General features: G+C 40.8%; 1 protein-coding gene and 1 long non-coding RNA gene across 4 annotated transcripts in view; one reads left to right on the top strand and one right to left on the bottom strand.

Annotated features, from left to right (window-relative positions):
* bgn (biglycan) overlaps window positions 1-14,433 on the top strand; it is a 165,939-nt gene extending 151,506 nt beyond the window's left edge. For both annotated transcript variants that reach the window (XM_062971252.1, XM_003216896.4), the window contains exons 7-8: window positions 4,483-4,621; window positions 8,896-14,433. In XM_062971252.1, coding sequence (XP_062827322.1) covers window positions 4,483-4,621; window positions 8,896-9,093 — 337 coding nt within the window. In that variant the 3' untranslated portion in view covers window positions 9,094-14,433. The remainder of the gene's footprint in view (window positions 1-4,482; window positions 4,622-8,895) is intronic.
* The window catches only part of LOC103277754 (uncharacterized), a 94,308-nt gene extending 79,217 nt beyond the window's left edge, over window positions 1-15,091 (bottom strand). For both annotated transcript variants that reach the window (XR_010003121.1, XR_010003120.1), the window contains exon 1: window positions 14,986-15,091. This is a non-coding gene — a long non-coding RNA (uncharacterized LOC103277754). The remainder of the gene's footprint in view (window positions 1-14,985) is intronic.
* Window positions 15,092-21,485: the final 6,394 nt, after the last annotated feature.

Below are 21,485 nucleotides of genomic sequence, written 5' to 3' on the forward strand. Positions count from 1 at the left end.
GCCAAAATGCCAAAATTATAAAGTAAAAGAACACAAAGCTGAGACGTTGCTTTTGTCTGAGGTTTCTAAGGAAGACAAGACTCCATCCTGTCTTCTCCATCCTGCTGAGTTTATTGAGTGCAAATTACTTTGGCAGTTTGAACTCAGTTTTCAGCAATTAAAATAAGCCAAGATCAAAAGAGAAAAGCGAAAACTTAAATCTATTAAACACAGACTGTGGGACATTGCCTTCTGTGAGCTGCATTCTCGCCAGAGGATGCCGCCGCACCACAGACCACTCAGAGGTCGCAATAGGCCTTCGCGCCCGTGTACTCGGCAGGCCTTCGCACCTGTGCATTGAAGTCCCGCCACACATATTATTTAAATTGTTATGTTTATTCATATCATCATCTGATCACCATGGGGGGGTATTGGGATAACGATACAAAAGGTTTGCTAGAGTAGATCCTCTCTCACTCAGACTCAGCCGCCCCCCCCCCCCCCCCCGCCTCCGAATAAAAATCCTGGCTACGGGTCTGCACAGAGCTTCAGGCTTCATGAGGGTGTGCTCGATTCTGGCCACAGGGGGAGCTGCCGCTTCACCATCCACTTATGACACCGAGTCCTTGATGGAGCACTTCCTCATTCTTCCGCACGCTGCTGGAAGTTTTTTATGGTGTCGTAAATTAGTTAAATTAGCCTCCCCACTTAAAGTGGTACCTAAATTTCCTACTCGACAGATGCAACTGTCTTTCAGGCTGCATAGGTCAACAGCAAGCTAGACTATTAATGGTTGGGAGCTTACTTCGACCCAGGCTGGCTTCAAACTCATGACCTCTCGGTCAATAGTGATTTATTGCAGCTGGCTACTAACCATCTGCACAGCCCGGTCCACATTTTATTGTTCTGCAGTTTTTACAAGCAGGCTCAACTACATATTATTAACCCACTACTGATAAACCTGCCCAGTAGATCTGCCCAATTCCAAGTAAAGTATTTATTAGGTGAGAATTTTCCCCACTTGACCTTGTTTGTTGCCAAGTTACTCTCGAGGTAGCCAGGATTAGACAACTTCTTGTATCAGGTTGAATCTTGCCTTGTATATATTTTCAGTGTTTTTACCCTTGTTCCCATGCATCTAGAATTGCACCCATCCTTTTTAAAGTGGTTTTTATTGGTTTATGAATCTGCTGTGCATGCTTTTTGCTGAGAAAATTGGGTCTTTGGGCTGTAATAAAGTTTGATGATGAAAAGAGAAAAGTGGAAGGGAAAAAGTGAAGTTGGGACAATTTAATAGTAGCTGAGAAAGTGGGACAGCAGAGGATTCATTGAACTCATAGCTGCTAAATTAGGGCAGTTGGAGAGTTTTTCTAGTTAAGTCATTGTACAGAGGTATATCTGACATGTAAGACAAAACATAGGGCCCATATAGGATGTTTGTGTCTGCCCTATGAGGGGAACCACTGGAGTTTGCAAGTACAATGGTACTTGTAATTGAAGTACAGTAGTGTCTCACTTATCCAACATAAACGGGCCGGCAGAATGTTGAATAAGCGAATATGTTGGATAATAAGGAAGAATTAAGGAAAAGCCTATTAAACATCAAATTAGGTTATGATTTTACAAATTAAGCACCAAATCATCATGTTATACAACAAATTGGACAGAAAAAGTAGTTCAATGCGTAGTAATGCTATGTAGTAATTACTTTATTTACGAATTTAGCACCAAAATATCACAATGTATTGAAAACATAGACTACAAAAATGCGTTGGATCATCCAGAACGTTAGATAAGCGAGTGTTGGATAAGTGAGACTCAACTGTATCTGTAATTCACTACAGGTTTTGTTTTTGTAACCAGGGTTTATCAAAGAAACAACAAAAGCGGTATAACAAGTGGGAAAAATATGTTACTTTTGTTTATATGTAACAGTTTACATTTTGTAGATCAGAATTTCTTTTAAAGGGCATTTTTAGCAGTTTTTGAAATGTACTTTCTGATTTTTAAGCCAAACGTTTATCAGCCCTTATTTTCAGTGACATACGGAGCTACTAAATGTTAGGCTCATGGAATCATAAAGTTGGAAAAGACCAAGGGCCATCCAGTACAACCCCATTCTCCCATGCAAAAAGACACAGTAAGAACACCCCTGAGAAATGTTTGAAAACTTCCAGAGAAGGAGACTCCACCACCCTTCAAGACAGGCATAATCCACTGCTGAAATAGCTCTTACCATCAGGAATAGCTCTTACCATCTTACCACTAGAATCTTACATTTGCCCCAGTTAAGAGTAGGTTCCCCACGCCTCGGGGCTTGGATTTCTCTATTCTGGCTCACAGAGTTGGTGAGAGGGGGTGTCTTGGGATACCTTGAGAAGTTATATCTCTCACACACATGCACACATTCTTTTTTTAGTCTTGGTACTTTTGATGTGAATGATCCACCCCATGCAATTGTGGTTGATGTTTACAATATCATGTTTAATGCCACCACTAGGGTCTGGCTCCGATATAAGAGGTTGTCCCTATGTGTCAAGTTTGGGACACTGAAATCTGACCTAGCAACTCTTATTAAGAAACTCAAACACTGCTATCAGTTCTCACCCAAGAAACCTGGGATTCTGCAACTGCAGGGTCATAATTTCTTGCCTTATGTCATACAATTTGCTTGTAGATGGAAAGCTAACATGTCCAGAGCAAGGATAGATATATAGCTTCATCAGAGACATTCTGACAGGTATGGTTATAGATAGAATTATATCACATCCTCTCCTTCGGATTTTGCAAACTTTACTTTTTAGACTATAATGTCAGGAATCCCTGGCTGGGAGATTCAGGGAACTATATCTCATAAACACACACACACCAACTGCCAAAACAACTTTTCCAGATGTGTTGTCGAAGGCTTTCATGGCCGGGATCACAGGGTTGTTGTATGTCTTTCGGGCTGTGTGGCCATGTTCCAGAAGTATTCTCTCCTGACGTTTCACCCACATCTATGGCAGACATCCTCAGAGGTTGTGAGGATGCCTGCCATAGATGTGGGCGAAACATCAGGAGAGAATACTTCTGGAACATGGCCACACAGCCCGAAAGACATACAACAAACTTTTCCAGACTTTACTTCCTCTAATAAAAGTACAAATATTTAAGTGAGCTAACTAGGCACATTCTAGTATTCTCACCTCTTCTCCTGCCCAGTTATAGCACTATAATTTCATTTTATCCATCCTGAGGTTTATAGTTTTGTGGAGCACTAGAGCTCTTTAGAAGAGGATTCTAACCACCGTTTCCTAAACTGCAAATCCCAAGATCCCATAGGATGCAACTGGGGCAGTTCAAGTGGAATCAAAGTGCTACTATTATTTACGGTAAACCCTTTGTACCTGCTGGAGTTTGGTTCCATGAATACCACAATCTGTGGCTGCTCAATGCTTATATGGTGACATTTGTGTTTGGGCATGGCCCCATGTAAGCTGCTCCGAGTCCCTTTGGGGAGATGGGGCGGGGTATAAGAATAAAGTTGTTGTTGTTGTTGTTGTTGTTATTGGAAGATGGTGTCCCTTATGGAAAATGAAAAAAAATGAGATTTGTTCTTTGGATTATATATATATACAGTAGAGTCTCACTTATCCAAGCTAAACAGGCCAGCAGAAGCTTGGATAAGCGAATATCTTGGATAATAAGGAGGGATTAAAGAAAAGCCTATTAAACAGCAAATTAGGTTATGATTTTACAAATTAAGCACCAAAACATCAATATTATACAACAAATTTGACAGAAAACATAGTTCAATACGCAGTAATGTTATGTCGTAATTAATGTATTTACGAATTTATCACCAAAATATCAAAATATTGAAAACGCTGACTACAAAAATGGCTTGGATTATCCAGAAGCTTGGATAAGTGAGGCTTGGATAAGTGAGACTCTACTGTATATATACACACACACATATATACATACAAGCTGTGAATGGTTGAATCCATGGGTGCAGAATTTGTGGATAGAGGGGGCCAACTGTATTGTGAACAGGGCCTTTTAAACCAAAGAACTGGATCATGACATCTCAAAATGATGGAAATGAGGCAGCTGCTTGGCTTCTCTCCCTTTTTTTCTTTACTGGGTGGGGGATCTATCCCCCTCCCACACTTGGTGATGTAACATGATTGCCACCCCCTCAAAATTCCTTGTTTTTTCTGAGTTAGATGCAATCTTCACAGTAACTGTGACATGGGGCAGATAGAAGAGGATGGCGTTGTCCAGGAACATTATATTCTTATGAGATATACTTCTAATGCAAAGTATTTAGATGTAACTTGATCTTCCTTGCCTAGTTTATACAAAATATTATCTGTATTTTGGTATACCTTTCCCTGGTGCAAATGCAAACTACTAAGCACTGGCTTGCTGATAAAGGTACACATTGTCTGTTGATTAATTGATGGCTGCCCTGTTGACCAAACCCTTCATTCTCTTCTTCTCTTTTCTTCTCTGAAGACTGGGTTTAGGACACAACAACATCAGGATGATTGAGAATGGCAGCCTGGCTTTCCTGCCTATCCTACGCGAGTTGCATTTGGATAATAACAAGCTGTCAAAGGTCCCTCCTGGACTGCCAGATCTCAAGTTTCTGCAGGTACTTGGGAATGTGGGGTGGCATGTTACAGAACAGAACAAGGACGAGGAGTGGCCCTTTTGCCTGGCCAGTTTCAGAAGGATATTTGAAAGCATGTGTGGTGCAGGGATCAGCATACTGAAACTTGGGAAATCTTAGTGCCTTTGGGCAGGGCTATATCAGATTCCTGATCTAAATGTTGCTAACATAAACATAGACAAACCCATGGAAAATGTCCTGATGAAATCTCAGATTGTGCTTCGAAAACGTATCAGCCAAACGTGACAGTGGGAAATCATTCCACTTTGAGCAAGTGGGTAGAATCCTCCTTTATTCTTCACTTCTTGACTCACTGGTTTTCTGGCCCATTTCATTTTGTCTTGGGTTTCTGAAAAATGTTACTTTTATTTTATTGTATTTTATATGTACAGTAGAGTCTCACTTATTTATTTATTTATTTATTTACAGCATTTATATTCTGCCCTTCTCACCCCGAAGGGGACTCAGGGCGGATCACATTACACATATCGGCAAACATTCAATGCCTTTTAACATAGAACAAAGACAAGACAAACATAGGCTCCGAGAGGGCCTCGAACTCATGACCTCCTGGTCAGAGTGATTCATTGCAGCTGGTTGCAGCTGGCTTCCTCTCCCACCTGTGCCAGAAGCTTGGATAAGCAAATATCTTGGATAATAAGGAGGGATTAAGGAAAAGCCTATTAAGCATCAAAATAGGTTATGGATTTACAAATTAAGCACCAAAACTTCATGTTATACAACAAATTTGACAGAAAAAGTAGTTCAATACGCAGTAATGTTATGTTGTAATTACTGTATTTACGAATTTAGCACCAAAATATCACAATATATTGAAAACACTGACTACAAAAATGGCTTGGATTATCCAGAGGCTTGGATAAGTGAGGCTTGGATAAGTGAGACTCTACTGTATTTACAAATTGAATGAATAACTAGGTCACATTTTCTCTCTGGCAAAAAGTACAGTTCACGAAGTATGAAAACATTATATTTGCCATCAAGGGAAATTGCCTTAAAAAGCATATTTTCTTTAGTTAGTATGCACATAACCTTGTATTTCAGAACAACATGACAAAATGTTGTTGTGTTGTCGAAGGCTTTCATGGCCAGAATCACAGGGTTGTTGTATGTCTTTCGGGCTGTGTGGCCATGTTCCAGAAGCATTCTCTCCTGACGTTTCGCCCACATCTATGGCAGGCATCCATATGTTGTTGTTGGTTCAGGGCTGGTTTCACTAGGAACAGTTGTGAAGTAGGTAGAAGGCCTCACAGTGGACACTGTTTTCCTTTCTTCAGCTAGCTTGTTAAAATAGCGGGGATGGAGGCCAAATGTCAGCTTGACCTTTCTTGTCATATCCAGAAATTTTGTAAGGTCACCCACAATGTTGTTATAATTTAGCAAAGGTAGATTGAAGTAGTGCACAGTGTGTGTGTGTGTGTGTGAATTCAGTTTCCATTATAGAAAAGCTGAATTACCTGACCTGTTTGAATTAGGCAAATTTGCATTATTTCTTTTTTGCCCAACAATTCTGCAGTATTTTATATAAAGAATTTCTATTCAGCTTAATTGCAGGGTAAAGTAAGGATTTATTTATATACAGAGTGCTGGAGCTCCTCTGACTTTCCCAAGATCTTGTTCAGCATCAGTGGCCCACCTTTCTGAGATTTCATCAGGCATTGCTGATATATATTTAAACACATCTTTGTAATTATGAAGTCCAGCAGAGATTTTTTAAAATGCTAAATCAGCGATTTTCAGAAATACTGGGACCCACACCATCTTTTTGCCTCTCTTCTTCCCATCCCATGAAAACCACCGCACAGATATACAGATTTCAACTAGTAAGCATTATAGTGGGTCATCAAAGGAAGACCCACCACAGGCTGAAGACCTCTTTTACTGAAATATATGTTTACTAAGAAACTATTTCTAAACAGTGTAAAACAATGTCCAAGGTAAGACTACAAAGGAAAACTAACCATCATTGCAACCTATGCTAATTAAAACTATGGTCTACAGACTACAGTAATATATGGCACCAAAACATTAAGTTAAAACCAAAATAATAATGATAATGATAATGATGATGATGATGATAATAATAATAATAATAACTGGGTGCCGTGCCAAAAGATTTCAGCCGGCATTTGGAAACAATAGACATTGACAAAATTATTCTCTGCCATCTGCAAAAGGCCACCCTACTGGGATCTGCACGCATCATCCGAAAATACATCACACAGTCCTAGACACTTGGGAAGTATTCGACTTGTGATTTTCTGATACGAAATCCCAGCATATCTATCTTGTTTGCTGTGTCATAATAAAACTTTAATTATATACCACCCTATCTCCTCAGGGGACTCAGGGCGGTTTCCAACATGATAAAACAATAAAACAATACAATACAATACACATAATAAACAGAACCCTACAACAATTTAAAATAATACAAGTAGTAAACATAAATACACAACATACGATCAGAACAATGAAAAATAAAACTAGTAACAAAACTCCCTTACGGGCCAGTTATGGTGACCCAGAGTTCAACGTTGGAATGGTCAACTATACAGTGCTATTCAAGTCTTGTGCAACAGGAGGGCTTGGGGCAGGAAGCAGATAAAGTGCTGAGCTGGGGTCAAAAGGGAGGGCCAGGGGCTAATCCTGCTCAAAGATCTGCAGGAACCACCAAGTTTTCAATTCCTTGCGGAAGGAAGGCAGTGAGGGGGCTTGTCTGATCTCTCTGGGAAGGGCTTTCCAGAGCCACCATTGAGAAGGCCCTCTCCCTTGTCCCCACCAACCGTTCTTGTGATGGTGGTGGGAGCGAGAAGAGGGCCTCCTGGCAGATCTTAATGCCCATGATGGTTTGTAGGGGGAGATGCAATCATGGAGATAGGCAGGGGCCGAGCCGTGTAGGGCTTTATAGGTCATCACCTGCACCTTGAATTGGGACTGGCAGCTTATTGGCAGCAAGGGGAAGACAGACGTCTCCCGGTTTTCCAGCTAATATTTGTAGGTTCAAGAACATCATACTTCGCCTAGAACATACTTTAAATGAACTTCTACATATTATAAAAAAAGTAAAGGTTTCCCCTGACATTAAGTCCAGTCATGTCTGACTCTGGGGGATGGTGCTCATCTCCATTTCTAAGCCGAAGAGCCGCCGTTGTCCATAGACACCTCCAAGGTCATGTGCCCGGCATGACTGCATGGAGTGCCGTTACCTCTGTAAGATCATATAATTTCATTAAACAGTCTTCCTGTGATGGGCTAGCCATGTCTTTCCATTTCTATACATGCCACAGTCTTGCAGCACATGTCTCTCATATTTTTTCGCCATTTGTTCTTCCATCAAGACTCACAGAAAAGGTTCTGGTTTCAACTGAAAGTACAGTAGAGTCTCACTTATCCAACGTAAACGGGCTGGCAGAATGTTGGATAAGTGAATATGTTGGGTAATAAGGAGAGATTAAGGAAAAGCCTATTAAACATTAAATTAGGTTATGATTTTATAAATTAAGCATCAAAACATCATGTTATACAACAAATTTGACAGAAAAAGTAGTTCAATACGCAGTAATGTTATGTTGTAATTACTGTATTTACGAATTTAGCACCAAAATATCATGATGTATTGAAAACATTGACTACAAAAATGCGTTGGATAATCCAGAACGTTGGATAAGCGAGTGTTGGATAAGTGAGACTCTACTGTATTCTGAACCTGAGCTAATTATTTTATTTGCCTTCGAAGTACTCCCCCCACATGGGATAAACAGTTTCCTGTCTTTGGTTGCATTTTGGTTGATGAAATCTTTATACATCTTAGGTAAAGGTAAAGGTTTCCCCCTGACGTAAAGTCCAGTCATGTCTGACTCTGGGGGTTGGTGCTTATCTAAGCCAAAGAGCCGGCGTTGTTCGTAGACACCTCCAAGGTCATGTGGCTGGCATGACTGCATGGAACACCGTTACCTTCCCGCCAGAGCGGTACCTATTGATCTACTCACATTTGCATGCTTTCGAACTGCTAAGTTGGCAGAAGCTGGAGCTAACAGCGGGCGCTCACTCCGCTCCCGGGTTTGAACCTGGGACCTTTCGGTCTGCAAGTTCAGCAGCTCAGCGCTTTAACACACTGAGCCACTGGAGGCTCCTTTATACATCTTAGATGTCACAAATTTCATGGTGACCTGGTGAAATCCGATGCATTTGATGTCCTGCCACTAATCTAGTCTCACGTCTTTCTTCCACAGGTTGTATACCTTCACTCCAACAACATTACCCATATTGGTGTCAATGACTTCTGTCCTGTTGGCTTTGGGGTGAAGCGTGCCTCGTACCATGGCATCAGCCTTTTTGCCAACCCAGTACCCTACTGGGAAGTGCAACCAGCTACTTTCCGCTGCGCCACTGATCGCTTGGCTATTCAGTTTGGCAACTACAAAAAATAAATAAATATATATCTTATAGGAGGATTATGGGGGAGGGAGGGGGGAGGGAGGAATGAAAGGGGAAAAGAAAACTAATGGGGAATTTGGAGGGGGTGGGTAGGAGGAGAGTAAGGAAGTAAAAACCATTCTATAGATGAAAGAGTCATGGGGAAGACCGTACGCAGAAAGAACAGTCAGAGCGTGATAACAACAGCTGCCAAACAGCTAATTCCCAGGAAAAAGGAAGGGTGGGATAGTTACACAGAGCCATTGGCACAAAGGCAAATAGGTACAGATCTGACCAGTTTTTTTTTTTACCAGTCTGCATTATACCAGTAATAGCCCTGCATTTGAAATATACTGATTCTGATAGACAAACAAGGGTTCCAGTTTTATTATTCTGATGTAGCAACTCTTGCTTTGTGTGGAGCAGAGGGTAAGGGTCGCAATGGATTCTGAATCACGATGGCTGTTTGTTTGAAGAATCAGCAATGGCCGATAACTTTATGGGATCTTGGAACCTTGTATTTTGCTTTCAGTCAGTGCTTCCTGAATTATACAACATCAAATAGCATCTTTGAACTCTTGTGATTGGGAATAGCAACCAAGAGTCTTTTCATAACACACAATTACACTATGATTCCCCTTTAACTGCTATGGTTGCATCCTATGGAATCCTAGAAGACTCTTTAGCTTGGAATTTTAGCTGCCAAATCTAAACTAGAAATTTCAGGCTCCCATAGGGTGCTGCTATGGTAGTTAAAGTGGAATTTTCCTGGGATTATTGTGTGCAATGAAAGTGCCCCAACTGAGGGGGGCACTGACAAGAACAAAAGTTAGAGCTCAAGGCATACTTCTCACACATATTCTTAGCCAGTAGTTCTCAACCTGGGGTCCCCAGATGTTTTTGGCCTTTAACTCCCAGAAATCCGATCAGCTAGTAAACTGGCTGGGATTTCTGGGAGTTGTAGGCCAAAAACATCTTTGGACCTCAGGTTGTTCTTGGCCATCTGAGATGTTAAATCTGGAGTGAGCATTCTGTGACCATCCAGAGGTGGCTGGACTGCAATTCATTTTTGCTAGTGTACTCAGAGATGCTGTGAGTACAGCCCAAAAACACCTGGAAGCCACAGTATCCTTTTTGTCAAATTCATAAATGTACATGAATCAATTTTATATTCACATTCAAACTCTTGTGTTTATTTTGCAATGTAGCAATGACTCAAACAGTGCCTTTTTCCGGACCTGATACACATGTTGGGAGCTTTCCAATTTACAAATTTAACTATGACACTATTCTATGCTACGAAATATCCATCTTCTCATAACAGGTGGAGGCTTTCGATATGCACAAAAATATATCATGGAAGTTGGCCTTGAATCTGAGGCACAGATTCAGGCAACACCTCCCAGCTTGTCAATATCTCTTTTAAATTGCAATGCCCAGAATTGGACACAGTATTCCTGGTGAGGTCTAACCAAAGTAGAATAAAAAAAATAGAGAGGCACTTTGGTTCCCCTTGATCTAGACACTACTCCTCTTGATGGAGCCCTAAATACTATTGGCTTTCTTAGCTGCTGCATCACACTGTTGGCCCATTTTCAACTTGTTGTCCAAAGTCCACTAAGACGCCAAGATCTTTTTCACATGGGCTGTTGTCGAGCCAGGTGTCACTCATTCTGTATCTGACATCATCTTAATTCCATCCTCTTAAGTTGGGTAATTGTGCAGTGTAGGAAGTACTGAAAAGCAGTTGATCCAGGGAATTCTGTACTTTTGCAGATCTTCAACATTCACATTGAGCCCGTGTATCATAAAAGACAATCATTCAGGAATGTTTGCATTACAAGATGATGTCAGTATAATACCAGTGATGCTTCCATCAAAGGATCGTGGGAATGGTAGTCTATTTTGTTCTGGGAGAGTGGGAGTTTTTTTTTCTTCGATTGGCAGAGACATGGCATAAGCTTGGGACTGTATGTTTAAAAAGCTGTTCCTCTGCCACAGGTAAGGTAAACACAAGAAGCTGGCAAGCTATTAAAGTACTCACAATCGCCCTTTATTATTGCTGCATCACAGAGAGATCCAATGGACTCTCGTCTCCCTCATCCCCTCTCTGCTCAACATATTTTCCTTTTATCTTCCTCTAGTCCCAACCTTCACACACACCTTTTCAATCACTCAGCTGACATTCATCAACAAACTGTGATCCACAGATACTTCATCTTCTCTTAGGATTAAGGGAATATGCTGTCTTTAGACCAGTGGTTCTCAACCTGGGGGTCCCAAGATGTTTTGGCCTTCAACCCCAGAAATCCTAACAGCTAGTAAACTGGCTGGGATTTCTGGGAGTTGTAAGCCAAAACACCTGGGGACCCACAGGTTGAGAACCACTGCTTTAGACCAAGGACATGACCCCTTGACTTCCTCACATTCTTACAGAGAGGCAATTAAATTTGTTTACACTTGTAGTGTCACTATTTTCTATCTTGGTGGAAACCTCTAGCATCTGAGTGCTATTCTGGACCCATTACAGATTGAGCATCCCTTGTCTCAGTGCTTCTCAACCTGTGGGTCCCCAGATGTTTCGGCCTTCCAACTCCCAGAAGTCCTAACAGCTGGTAAGATGGCTGGAATTTCTGGGAGTTATGGGCCAAAACACCTGGGGACACACAGGTTGAGAACCACTGCCTTATCTGGAATTTCAAAATACCTGTACTCCAAAGGTTGAAACTATCCACATGGATGGCTCAAATAGTACGTTTTAAATTTATAAAATTACCTTCAGGTTACGTCTATAAGGTGTATGTGAAACATCAATAAATTTCACATTTAAAATTAGGCTGCATCTCCAAGATATCACATTGTACATACATATGTTAATACAAATATTCTAAAATATGAAATACTTCTGGACCCTTATACTTTGGATAAGGGATACTCAATCTGTATTCTGTGCATAATCCTGACTGTAGAAGGGTGGGAGAGGCTATTCTTCAGTTTCATACTTTTAGGATAGGAATACTGCAGCTTTCCAGATGTTGATTGATTGCAGATCCCAGCAACAAATGCTAAAGAATTCTGGTAACTGCAATTTAAGGCAGGATCTACACTGATTTATATCCAAGGATCCGACCCCGTATTATCTGATTTGAACTGGATTGTATGAATCTACATTGCCAGGTAATTTGAGATCAGATCCTGGGATATAGGGCAATGTAGATCAAGTCTTAGTGGAGTGAGGAATTTTCATAATTACCACTTCCTGCTACCCAGGGTTTCTCCTGACATTTGAAAAATGATAGGCACCATGAGAAACACAAATTCAAGTGTGAAACCATTCTCTAGCTTCAGCCCAAAACCGTCCTCTATTCCAGCTCAGAACTACCAGGTTTTGGCAGACTTGGCAGATATTAGAAAACATTTGAGAATAATTGACCCTATTGTGCATGTGAAGCCCAATCTGATACCATATTCTACCTCTTTTGGCCCTGCATCAAGCCTGCAAGTGCTCTAAAGTTTGAGCCCTAAAATTGTGTTGATGAAGCAGAAAAGACTTGGAAATGTCTCTGTTCACAGACTCATTTCCTTTTAATCTTTCTCAGCTGTGCCTTCACTTACTATTATACATGTGAGTGTTCCAAAGGCCAAGTAATTTTCAATTAATGTTTTGAAAATACTGTAACTGGAAAGGCCAGTGAGGATTCTGAGATTTGTAATCCAAAAAGTACTTTTTCTGAGTTCTGCATGAAAGGGATTTTCTAAGTTGCTTGAAGCTCTACCCCCTGGGATTCAAAACAGTAAAACCTGGAATTTAATGGGTGGTGCCTAATAGACTGATGGGAGAATTGGATAAAATGGGGACGGAGGGTGAGAACACCTGCCAGAGGCACAGGATGGCACCTGATGCTGAAGGAAAGAGCATGGCTGTTCCAGTGCTTTAGGGTTGGAGTGTTTGGGTGTCCCAACAAAGCAAAAAGTGAATTCCCCCATTCAGTTCTGCCCCCCCTCCCCCCGGCACCCCAGGACAAGAGGGAATATTGCCACATACATACCTTGACAAACAATTTAAATTTTTAAGAAGAAAATAGATTCATGTTTGTCAAGGAGCGAAGATCCAGCCTCCTTCAGAGAGGAGGGGAAGGGAATAAAATATACACTTACACATAAAGACTTGTAGGGATCGGTTCCATCAACGAAGGATCTTATATCACCACTAACCTTCTAGCATGCGTCTAGATCTGTTTGTGTTTCAACAAAAGTTACAAAGAAGTCCAAATGACACTTGGAACAACAGTGGAATAAATTAGGAGCATAGAACTCCAGGCTTTTCTTTCATTCCTGCCCTCCTCCTTTTCTAGTTCAAAACTTTCGATAATGATGATGATGATCATAATAATAATAACTTTATTTTTGTACCCTGCCTCCATCTCCCCAAGGAGACTCAGAACAACTTACAAGGGGACGAGCCCAGTCAACATCGTAATATATAAACACATTAAAATACATACACAATACCATAAAACAGAATAAAACATAACAGCATAGCAGTTGTGACAAAATAAAAACTATCTTGAACCAATAACCAATGAGCCTGAAATAAAGTCCATTTCTAGGCATAGATGGGCGGGCTAGTGCAACTCACTTTTGAAAATAGGGCTGCTGGATAAAGTGCATAAGTCCGATGGTTAGGGGTGAGCAATGTAAGATGGGGCATAATATCTTTGGATAGAAGACAATAGTAAAGTGCAAGGACGAGATTTTATGTCCTAATTGGAGAAAATAGCCCTGTTTTAATTCCACTTGCTTCTCCTATGTACCACAATGCTTATGCTATGCAGAATCACTTATAGCCAATCACAAAAGACCTAGCCATCTTTGCGGCTTTTGCCCTACTGCAATTGATGTTAACTGAGCTGCATCGTAGTGCCTTAAATTGCATTATGTTGTTATTTCTGAACCTGGAAGCAGGTGGAGCTGTAGCTTTATGACACCATTTCATACAAAACCAATTCTGTGGGCGGACACAAGACTTGGAGAGGGCATTTATTATTAGTTATCCACTCCTTGTGTTTGTGTATGATGGAAACTATTTGTATTCTACTAATGGCCTATCTACAAACAGCTTATAAAGGGTAACAGTGTCCATTTTTTGCAGAATTTTGTGACTGGAACCTCTATTGAGTTCTAAATTTCATGTCTGTGCCTTTGGCTTTCTACCTGGATATAAGGATTGTTTTCATAAGTCTTTGCTCTCTTTTTAAAAAAGATATCTCTTTGGGTTTTAATTTTTCTCTCTCTTAAAACATGTGCAATATTAACTTCTGTAAAGGTGTCCAATAAAGTTAGTAATAATTGCCGATCTTTTGCTGTTTTGAATTATTTTGTTCAGGCAAATACACTGTAACCTTTCTTCCTGGAAACATGGTTTGAGCACAGATTGGGATACTAGGGGCATCTTGGCACAATTTAAAACCAGGATCAGGCAAAATACTGCTTTCCAGATGTTGTTGGACTGGAGCTCCCGACATTCCTCACCATTGGCAGGAATAATGAAAGCCAAAGTCCAACTTCTACCCCTGCTTTTGGCATGTGCCTAAAACTGTAAGTATAAAATGTGAAGCAGACAGATTTCATACATTTGTATTCGCTTCTTCTCACACACACCGGGGGGGGGGGGGAGGACTCTGTCAATATTAGTGCCAGGGGGTCAGGGTGCGTGTTGGTGGGTTTCTTCAAAACCATCGATCAACAGCTCCAAACCAGCACCCTGACGAATTGGTGAACTTCTGCCCTTCACCAATTCCTCTTCAATGTCAGACTGCTGCTCTCATTCTGAGTAGCAGTACAGACTCACAGACATCTGCAGTCTGAAGTTCAAACATCTATTTAATATTTACAGAGATACTTACAATTGCAGCAAAGTCCATCGCTCGAAGCTGGCATTCTTCGGCTCGGCTCTTCTCTCACAGTTCAACAAGAGAGATAAGAAGGCACATTCCTTAGTCCGAAGGAAGTTCCGACCTCCAATCATGTCTCATAGGTCACAGCAGGCTGTCAGTCAAACTGGCCTACTGTTAACTGTTTCATTGCTGAAACACACACTTGCAAAACAGCAGAAACACTTGATTTACATTTCATACACAACCAAAAATCCAACAGACTCAGGGCGGCTTCAAAAACGACAATCATTAGATACCAAAACAACAATTATAAAAACAAATTGCAATTAAAACACATAATAAAAACATCAATTATAAAACATAATTTAAAAATTTCACAAGTCTAGGCCCTAGTCCAGGGTCTAATCATTATCAGACACATAAATTATTATTATTATTATTGCTGCGTTTGCTGCTCGAATGCCTGGTCCCGCAGCCATGTATTGAGTTTTTTTCTGAAAGGACAGAAGGGAGGGGGTCAATTTGATTTCACTAAAGAGGGAGTTCCACAGAGGAGGGGCCATCACTGAGAAGGCCCTGTCTCTCGTCCCCACCAATTGCACTTGCGAAGGTGGCGGGATCGAGAGCAGGGCCTCCTCTAATGATCTTAACCCCCGAGGTGGATCATAGAGGGAGATACATTCAGACAAGTAAGCTGGACCGGAACTGTTTAGAGCAGGGGTCCCCAAACTAAGACCCGGTGGCTGGATGCGGCCCGTCAAAGCCATTTATCCGGCCCCCACAGCACAAGGGCAGAAGGGGGTTGGGCTAAATGACCCAAGGGGTTTCTTCTTCTCTTACAACCATTATTATTATTATTATTATTATTATTATTATTATTATTATTATTATTTGCAACACAACAAGATGAGTCCACAGCAGACACTCTGCTGGCTGTTGTACTGGATCATATTCCAGACACTTCCCAAGTGTCTAGGACTGTGTGATGTATTGGTGAATAATACGTACAGGTCCCAGTAAGGTGGCCTTCTGCAGCTGGCAGGTGGGGATTTTGTCAGTGCCGATTGTGTTTAAGTGCAGGCCAAGGTCTTTAGACACTGCACCCAGTGTGCCGATCACCACTGGGACCACCTTGACTGGCTTGTGCCAGAGTCTTTGTAATTTGATCTTTAAATCCTCATATCGTGTCAGCTTTTCCAGTTGTTTCTCCTCAATCTTGCTGTCACCTGGTATTGCAACATCAGCAATCCATACTTTGTTTTTTAATACAATCGTGAGGTCAGGAGTATTGTGTTCCAAAACCCTGTATTATTATTATTATTATTATTATTATTATTATTATTATTATTATTATTATTATTATTAACATTGAGGCTGGGTGGCCATCTATCAGGGATATTTTGCTTGTGTTTTGGTGCACAGAGGCAGAAGGGGGTTGGACTAAATGGCCCAAGGGGTCTCTTCCAACCCTCTTTATTATTATTATTATTATTATTATTATTATTAACATTGAATCTGGGTGGCCATCTGTCAGGGGTGCTTTGCTTGTGCTTTCGGTGCACAAAGGCAGAAGGGCATTGGACTCAATGGCCCAAAGGGTCTCTTCCAACCCTCTTTGTTGTTGTTGTTGTTGTTGTTGTTGTTGTTATTAATTAGTATTATTGCTTGGTGGCTAACTATAGTTCGGCCCTCCAACGGTCTGAAGGATTGTGAACTGGCCCCCTGTTTAAAAAGTTTGGGGACCCCTGGTTTAGAGCTTTATAGGCCAAAGCCAGCACTTTGAATTGTGCTCGGTAGCCTACTAGTGTGCTCCCTGTATGAGGCTCCGGTGAGCAATCTGTCTTCAAAGGCAACCCAATGTAGAGCATGTTGCAGTAGTCTATTTGGGGATGTAACAAGAGCATGGGCCACTATGGCCAAGTCAGGCTTCCCAGATGACTGCAAACATAAATATCATATAGATATATTTAGAGATTGATTGCCATTTCATGTTTTTCTGTATTGTGGAGAACACCCCTTTGAACATATTGCTGTTCTGTGTGAACAGCATGCTTTTAATCCTAACTGAAGCAACTACAGGCTTGCTACACTGGTGAAAAAAGTTCTGTTTGGTGCCACATTGCCTTGGTCTACAATGATACCCTTAATGCAAAGCACATCAAGCACGTCATAGAGAGTCCACCATAACCAGCCACACATTTCTCCAAGCAAACCGTTCTCACTGTTAGGTGATGGTGCACATTTCCAATCCTTCTCATCATTTTTGGCCACAGAACTATAGCCATTTTACTCCCCCACATTATGAATATGGATGAACATATATGCTGTCAAGTGGGGTTGTGCGAATATTTAAAATTCAAATTGGGAAAGAACCAGCTAGGCATGCTCACCTCCCATCAACCACTAACTACTACTACAACTCCACAACAATGTAATGCTGAGAAAAAAAGTCCAAATTCTCTTGAGAACTGTAGCTTAAAAGGCAAGTTTTAAAAACTATATTCAAACTCAAAGAATTTCACTGCAAGCAAAATGTCAAGAATATCCTGTATCAGGATATCAACACCTCCGGTGGCCTAGGGGATAAAAGCCTTGTGACTTGAAGGTTGGGTTGCTGACCTGAAGGATGTCAGGTTCGAATCCCACCCGGGGACAGCGCGGATGAGCTCCCTCTATCAGCTCCAACTCCATGCAGGGACATGAAAGAAGCCTCCCACAAGGATGGTAAACATCAAAATATCCAGGCGTCCCTGGGCAACGTCCTTGCAGATGGCCAATTTTCTCACTCCAGAAGCAACTCCAGTTGCTCCTGACACGAAAAAAAAAAAAACCTATGGAGTAAGTACGATTTTTTACAGTGTAGATAAACTATACAACACATTGGCTACAGTGTGTAGGTGTATCGTGCAATCACAATGATAAATCTAGGTGAAATAAGCAATAAATTATGTGTGTGTGTGAACTGGATTATCTGGCATTGTAGACTCAGGGCCCTTCTAGACATGCACTTTAGCCCAGGATCTGATCCCAGGTTTTCTGCCTTAAACTGGATTATATGAGTCCACACTGCCAGTCTGAGTGGCAGATAATCTGGGATAAACAGAAAACCTGGGATCACATCTTGGGATAAAGGGCCTCTCTGAAAGGGTCTTCATATAATCCAGTTCAAAGCAGATAATAAGGATGATCTGCTTTGATAATATGGATTATATACCAGTGCAGAAGGGGCCGAAAACAACTTCAAGGCATACAATAAACACAAATAAAGAAAGAATAAATAAACTATAGTATTGGTATTATACAGATAGTGTGGGAGAGATGAAAAGATGCTCTCTAATTGAAATAACTTTGTGACTAAGGCCCCTTCTGCACTGCCCTATATCCCAGGATCTGAACTCAAGTTATCTGCTTTATACTGGATTATTTATTTACAGTATTTATATTCTGCCCTTCTCACCCCGAAGGGGACTCAGGGCGGATCACATTATACACACATAGGGCAAACATTCAATGCCCATAAACACATCAGACAGAGACAGACAGACACAGAGGCAATTTAGCCTTCTCCTGAGGGGATGTTCAATTCTGGCCACAGGGGGGAGCAGCTGCTTCATCATCCACTCTGACGGCACTTCCTCATTCCAACATCGTAAATTAGTTAAATTTGCCTCCCCACTTTTATAAGTGGTACCTTATTTCCTACTTGATAGATGCAACTATCTTTTGGATTGCTAGGTCAGCAACGAGCAGGGGCTATTTTTTATTTTTAATTGACGGGTGCTCACCTCGCCACGGGCTGGCCTCGAACTCATGACCTCATGGTCAGAGTGATTTATTGCAGCAGGCTGCTCAACAGCCTGCGCCACAGCCCTGCCCCTTATATTATATGAGTCTCCACAGCCAGGTAATCAGGGATAAGCAGATAATCTGGGATCCAATCCTGGGATAAAGGGGCAGTGTGGAACTGCCATATTATCTACATTATCAAAGCAGAAAATAAACATTATCTGCTTTGAACTGGATGATATGTGTCTACACTGCTAAATAATCCAGTTCAAAGCAGATAATCTGGATTTTATATAGCAGTGTAGAAGGGGCCTTAAAGGGGTTGCTGTTGTTGTCAAAGGAACAGTTATGAAGTGAGTGACCTACAAATAGGTCTATCAGGTCCCTTTCTACACTGCCATATAATTCAGATTATCCAATCAGATAATCCACATGATTTGCACCCTATGTTATTCATAAAGTTTCAGTATATGCCAGCTCATTGGCATATATAATTATATACTGAGGAATTGTAGGCAGGTATAAAAGGTGTTAGTTTTAATGTTACTAGTGTCACTTTGAGCCAGGAGCTGAAGAATATTAGTCTAGGGAAATGTGATGGTTGTGAGAATAGTCAGGAGAGGCAGACTCTAGCTTTCAAGGATAACTTCTGGCCAGATTGATAGCTGATGGCAGTTGGTGTTTAAAATCTGAAGAGGGAAGTATGGCATCTTTTTTTAGGCCTGAAGGAGAATGTCAGGAGAACCTGAAGTAAATTAGTCCAACCAGCAACATCAGTCTCCAAAAAATGAGTCCAGTGAATGGCAGCCCAGGGCTGGTGTTTAATCTGGTATCCTGTCAATACCATTCAGGACCAGAGGAAGGATTTCAAATCTTATCTTCTGTGTCATTTGAAGATGACTCGCTGGGCTGGAATTAAGTAAAAGGTAATATGTACAGTAGAGTCTCACTTATCCAACATAAACTGGCCAGCAGAATGTTGGATAAGCAAAAATGTTGGATAATAAGGAGGGATTAAGGAAAAGCCTATTAAATGTCAAATTATGTTATGATTTTACAAATTAAGCACCAAAACATCATGTTTTACAACAAATTAACAGAAAAAGCAGTTCAATACACAGTAATGTTATGTAGTAATTACTGTACAGTAGAGTCTCAGTTATCCAACATAAACGGGCCCGCAGAATGTTGGATAAGCGAATATGTTGGATAATAAGGAGACATTAAGGAAAAGCCTATTAAACATTAAATTAGGTTATAATTTTACAAATTAAACACCAAAACATCGTTATACAACAAATTTGACAGAAAAAGTAATTCAATATGCAGTAATGCTATGTAGTAATTACTGTATTTACGAATTTAGCACCAAAATATCACGATGTATTGAAAACATTGACTACAAAAATGCGTTGGATAATCCAGAATGTTGGATAAACAAGTGTTGGATAAGTGAGACTCTACTGTATTTACAAATTTAGGACCAAAACATTGCAATGTATTGAAAACATTGACTACAAAAACATTGACTACTCAAAGGCAGACTGCATTGGATAATTCAGAATGTTGGATAAGCGAATGTTAGATAAGTGAGACTCTATTGTATGTAGAAATTAAGGACTTCTGGTCAAATAATATCATGAAGTCAAGCTGGAGGACCTAGAAAATGCCTAGAATTGGGTATATTGTGTCAGAAAAATAAAACCACAATCCCAGGAATATGAGGATTGTACTGTATACTATTCTAGCCAAACTGCTAGGTACCAATTAGAGAGAAAACCTTAAATATCCATACAGTTGTCCCCTGGATCCAGGTTTCTGTGTCTGCATGTCATATCTGACACATAGATTCAACTATTCATGACTTGATGATATTCGCCCCCTCCCAAATTCCAAAAAGCAAAGCTTGATTTTGCCATTTTACATAAGGGAGTCCATTTTATTACAGACTTGAACACCCATGGCTTTTGGTATCAATGGGAGGTCCTAGAACCAGAAACCTAGGGCCTGTTGAACTCTGCATTTTAAAAGCTACATAGCAATAGTGCTAGTGTGTTGTCGAAGGCTTTCATGGCCAGAATCACGGGCTTGTTGTGTGTTTTCGGGCTGTCTGGACATGTTCCAGAAGTATTCTCTCCTGACATTTCACCCACATCTATGGCAGGCATCCTGAGAGTTTGTGATGTATATTGGAAAAAACTAAGCAAGGATAGTTTATATATCTGTGGGAGGTCCAGGGTGGGAGAAAGAACTCTTGTCTTTTGGAGGCCAGTGTGAATGTTGTTAATTAATCACCTTGATTAATTACAACTCCAAATTACATTAATTACATTAAAACTCTAAAATCAGAACAGTAAATAAGGAACAACACTCTGAAAACAGAGGAATTCCAGACATGAATCAATCAGGGGCAACTAACACCTCTGAATAAAGGATTCCCCCAGGCAGGAAGAAGCCAGGGCACGAAGCTGGCAAGGCCATTAATGCTAATCAAGGTGATTAATTACAACATTCACACTGGCCTCCAAAAGACAAAAGTTCTTTCTCCCACCCTGGACCTTCCACAGATATATAAACTTTCCTTGCTTAATTTTTCCAATATAGTTAGTTGCCACAACTACTGCACTTTATCACACTCCACTTTTATTGATTGAACTCTGTAATGAGATCCTTAATTCCCTCTTGTAGAGTCTGTTGAATTTTATCTAACAGTTTGTATATTA

This window comes from Anolis carolinensis, chromosome 2 (assembly GCF_035594765.1).
Source record: "Anolis carolinensis isolate JA03-04 chromosome 2, rAnoCar3.1.pri, whole genome shotgun sequence".
In the NCBI taxonomy this organism is placed as follows: Eukaryota; Metazoa; Chordata; class Lepidosauria; order Squamata; family Dactyloidae; genus Anolis; species Anolis carolinensis.